This window comes from Vicia villosa, unplaced genomic scaffold, assembly GCF_029867415.1.
Source record: "Vicia villosa cultivar HV-30 ecotype Madison, WI unplaced genomic scaffold, Vvil1.0 ctg.000365F_1_1_3, whole genome shotgun sequence".
Lineage (NCBI taxonomy): Eukaryota > Viridiplantae > Streptophyta > Magnoliopsida > Fabales > Fabaceae > Vicia > Vicia villosa.
Genome location: NW_026705167.1, coordinates 279,017 through 284,151, shown reverse-complemented (window position 1 = coordinate 284,151; position 5,135 = coordinate 279,017). Strand labels below are relative to the sequence as shown.

The 5,135-nt window shown below is 34.8% G+C and overlaps 1 protein-coding gene across 1 annotated transcript; it reads right to left on the bottom strand.

Annotated features, from left to right (window-relative positions):
• Positions 1–826: 826 nt before the first annotated feature.
• Positions 827–3,412, bottom strand: LOC131627516 (uncharacterized). The gene is made up of 3 exons (XM_058898361.1): positions 3,027–3,412; positions 1,633–2,916; positions 827–1,518 (listed from the first exon to the last, which is right to left on the bottom strand). The coding sequence occupies exons 1-3, from the start codon at positions 3,159–3,161 to the stop codon at positions 892–894; spliced, it is 2,046 nt and encodes a 681-aa protein (XP_058754344.1). The 5' UTR covers positions 3,162–3,412; the 3' UTR covers positions 827–891.
• Between the last annotated feature and the right edge of the window lie 1,723 nt (positions 3,413–5,135).

The window sequence follows — 5,135 nt, the reverse complement described above, 5'->3', positions numbered from 1 at the left end:
CAACTGATAAAAACTTATGAAAATTATGATTTTTTGTCGGAAATTTTAAATTTCTGATATTTTTTCAAAAATTTTGATATAGTTTTGAAATTTTCGATAAAAATTCATATTTTTTGAAATTTGATAACTTTAGACAAAAATATAATGATAAAAGCATGTAATACGGAGAGATGTCACATATAAGTGAATGTTGACAAGTTAATTCCATGTAATATGGAAGAATGTAAAGAATAAGTCCGTCTTCTTTTGTTAATGTTCTTGTTTTTAAATGCCCCTTTATTTGATGCCATTGTTCTGGCCATTTTTCATATTTGTGTTCTTTGTCAATGAAATGTGAATATATTAACTTGGTTAGTGGGGTTTTATGTAGTATAGTGTGGCTTTATCAAATCAGCAGTGCTATTCATACACCAAGAATTTTACACCATATGGTTACACCAAATTAAAAGCAGCATGGCCATGTTTTCATATGTATTAGAAAAGGTAAAAAAATAATTATTAAATTTAATAAAAAATGTAAACCGTATGTTCATACGGTGTAGTTGTATCATTTTATGTAAACATATCATTCCTCTTATCAAATATCAAAAGTAAATTATGCTCAATGTGACTACAAAAAGTGAGTCACATCTTTGATTGTTTCAATGACTATCATATGACAAGGGGATATATTTTGGCCACGAGAGGCAAAGTTGAACCAGATATTTAATACTGAAGAAAGGTTCCAAAACAAAGACATAAAATAAGGATGAAACCACATGGTATGTTGTAGTATTATATTATTGTTTTGACATGTGAGGTTCATTGACAATGTTTCTTTCATTGATTGAGTAGAAGAAAAAACAGAAAAAATATGAAAAGGCCAATAACCTAATGTCTAATACCAAGGGTTTAAACAAGCCACAAATCAGAAACCAATTCATCTATCAAAGAGGTTACTATGTCAAGCTCAATTTCTAAGCCACTTTCAAAGGCTTCAATGTCAAAGTCAAGCCATCTATCCAATGGAGTGCACATGTCCTTTCTGATAATCTCATCAACAACTACCTCTTCTGCCATGCTTCTATACTCCAATATTTCCTTGTATACTTCTTCTGTTAACCACCTCTTCCTCATAAATGTTACCCATCTAGGCCATGTTTTGCACTTTGCAACAAAAACTTGCCTACATTTTGATCCTAAACACTCACTTACACAGTCAAATATAGCCCTCCTTTGAATCTTAGAGTACTCTTCATACCGTTCTACTTCAGTTCTCTGATTCTCCAACGTGTCGAAGAGACTCGGCATTATCGTATTTTCGGTTTCATCCACTGCTAATTCTTCTGCCATCAATTCGGCATTGCTGAGTATATCCTTTACATATTCAAGTTCCATCATCCTTTCTGATCTTGTAGAGCTTTTCTCAGGCCAATTCATCTTGTGTTCTGGTGTTATAGATTCATCTATTTGAGAGCTAGATACTTCTTCATCTTGCATGGAAGAATAAACTGTTCTGTCTTCTATTGGTTCTGATATCTACACAAGATTGGTTTATTAATAAAAGCATTAGGAGTATTCTCCTCATCCCCTTAAAAATCATAACAAAATCCATAACAATAAAAAAATGAGTAATTGAAATGTGTTGCATACCATGCTGTTAAATCTGTCCTCCGAAATAGATTCAAAACCAACAGAACAATCTTCTACTTCCAAGGTGCATTGAGGTGGGTTAATGTGAGATAACATGACACTTAATGCATCAACATCTATTAGATGAAACCTGGTAGGAGATAATGATAACTTTTCGGGATAAATCTCATCACTGTGATCAAAAGAATTGACATCAATTCCGGTCCTTGTTTCCATCGCTTGCTCGGTAGTGGTTCGCGACTCAGGCTTGTTTCTCCTCAATGGAGAAGTAAATGTGAATGAAATGACATCCCTGCTTTCTTTCATGCTAAATGAATCATTGTAAATACTTTCATCAGTTGTAACATTTGTGACATTACATTGTATGGACTTGCTTTCATAAGTGTTAACTGCGTTATCATAACCTCGCGCACCATTCTGATCACACCTCTTCTTTTGGGAAGAAGAATTCTTTCTTTTGGATAGTGAAAACTCCTTTTGCTTATCAGCAACTCTCGTGCTCAACCTTTTGGATTCAATGCTGGAATTAACAATACATTTGTTTGTTGTCCTCCTAGCTCCGGTCAAATTTTCCGAAGAACGGGTTCGTGTTGGCTTACTGTTAAGTACTTTTGAAGTTGATTCACCTTTGCTGGTTAAACCATTCTTCCTAAGAACATTGCTGTTTCGACCAATACAATTTTTTTGGTTCGATTTCATCTCTTTCTGCTTCATGCATCTCCTATTTCCATTCAAATTCAATGTATCCCTACTTCGAACATCGGTTTTAGATGGTGTTACAAGTGAAACAGATTTTCCTTTACCATGCAGGGAACTACTATTTCCCGAATCTCTCGAGTCTTTGAAGGTTGGAGCAGTCTTACATAAGTTTCTTCTCCTCTCAGTAGCTTTTCCATTCACATTGAACCTGGATTCATGCCACTCCGCTTCCGACTTCTCTTGCAGTTCAAGAGTTCTCAAGGAAGACATTCTGTTTCTCATATATGGTTGAGGACTTTCCTCACACACTATACTTGCTGCATTCTTAGGTTTCATATAACCATGGCTTTTGATAGGGGACAAAAGGTTATTGTTTGATTCAAGTGGCATGTTTATGAAATCTACATGAGAGAAAGCTGAAACTGGAGGCAATGAATTCAAACCCATGAGTTTAGCTACTAGCCCTGGGGAGTTATTACTAGTCTCACATTCTTCAGAATCATCACTACTAGTAATTGATAAGGAAAAGCTAAAATCACTACATGCAATACTACTGGGACTTTCTACATTTTCATCCATCTTTATCTGAAACATTTGTCGTAGTAACATAATAAGAATTAAGAAGAGAAAAAAAGAGTTAGGTAAAAAAACTAGGTGAAATTAAGAAAGGTTGAAATTTTGACAGTGTAGTTTACCTGTGAGATTGGCATGGATTCAATGTTTTCCTTTGCTTGGTTTGCAACATCTACAAAGAGCTTCTTCTGAGATTTTCCATTCCAACCAAAGAAGCTGAGGAGGCTTCTCTTGGATCGTTTTTTCTCCATTATCATCAACAAAGCAAAGAAAAGAAAGAAACTTCTGATAAAAATTAGTTATTTTTTACGGTTATTTTCTTTCAAGAAACAGAATGTGCGAGTGTTGGAGATAATGGGAAATGGGTAAGATGAAGTTTGCAAGATGAATGAGTGAATGCAGATAAGATGTGTGGTGTTGGTGGTGTATGTCAGTAGAGGAAGAAGAAGGAGGAAGCAATAAATGGTTTGCGTGGAAAACACTCAAAACATGGAAAGAGCAGAGAGAGGAAGAAGAAAAGTTCAAGAATGACAACACTTACCAAAATGTGTGCCTCCTCATTCGTGGGGCCAAAATTGAATTAAAAGATTGTCTCTCCTTTTTCTCACTGTTTTTTTCCCTCTTTTTCTTTCTCTTTAAAAAATATCACTAGGAGGTGTGTTTTAAATTTTCAAGAGGTGATTGATAAAATGTGTATTTTTATCTATTTATCAGTATTGTTTTTACACTAAATAAGTTATTTGTACAAAATGATAATATAAAAATTTTGATTTATGCATAATATGAATGTTGTCGTGAAATAATGCATTGATCTTATTTTATTATTTTTAGAATGACTTAGATTTAGAGATTGCAAATCCATAAGAAATGATCAAATGTTGAGGCAAATGGAGTTAAGAAACTCAAGTTTTAAAGGTCAAAATCAAGTTTAATTTTTTGGACGAAATTATGCCTGACCAATGAATCTAGAGCATAAGGAATGACATGCAAATCCAAGCAAATTCGTTGGGCGAAAGGATCCTCTGCTAGTGAATCCAAAACATAAAGCTTTGGGTTAGAAAATAAGGCAAATCAACAGGGGAAATCATAGTTCGCCCAACAAATTCAAGGAGGTTCAGAAGGCAGATTGAAAGGTTATTTTGGTGTGAAGAACCTTAAAAGGTAAATTCGACGAGCGAGTCATCCTTCGCCTAACGAATGAAGACATATTTGAAAATCTATAAATATGAGTCTTTCGCCATTGTTTTTGAAATGGTTAGTTAGTTTAGTTTTATATTTCAGTTATAATTTCAATTTGTGTGTGTGTGTGTGTGTGTGTGAGAGAGAGAGAGAGAGAGAGGGTGAGAATGAACAATTTTATTAACTTTCATCAATCAAAGATGGAGATGTTTTCAAGGCATTTATACAAGTGTTACACAACAATTGAACTTAAAACACATCATCCAAATAACAGAAAAAACCAAAAACTCGAACTTGTAACTGGTTAACACAAAGCGTTAACCGGTTACAGTTGTTACAACAATTAAACCAATATAGTATTAACCGGCTACACCTGCGATGGTTTCTTTTCTTTTTTTTTTTGCTACTCTGAGGTGATTTTCTCCCAGTTGTAACAGGTTACACCCCCGTGTTAACCGGTTATAACACTTGACTTATCAGGATTTCATCCAACACACCACCTTAATTCAAGTGCTCTAACTCCTTTATGTCCATTCTCATCTTCAATCTCTTGAACACATCATTTGCAACTCCCTTAGTCAACAAATTAGCATCTTGGTCCTCACTTCTACAATATCTCAATTTTAACTTGCCTTCACTAACAAGCTCTCTTGAGTAGTGAAACCTTATCTCAATGTGTTTGCTCCTCCCATGTACAATTGAGTTTTTAGCAAGGTTAATGGCTGAAACATTATCAACCAAGAGTGTGATAGCCTCACCCTCATTGTTGTCCAACTCTTTCAATAGATTCATTGGTCATATGGCTTGACACGCACATAACGAAGTGATAATATACTCGGCCTCACAAGATGCTAGTGCAACTACCGATTTCTTCTTCGAACACCATGAGATTGGTGTTCCACCGAATATAAAGTTGTATTCAACTATAGACTTCTGATCATCTTTATCTATGCATCAATTGAAATCGGTAAAACTAAGTAAATTGCATCGTTTGCCCATTTCCACTACAAAAGAGTTAACCATGACCCAGTTTCGAGCTTGCCAAGTTGTGT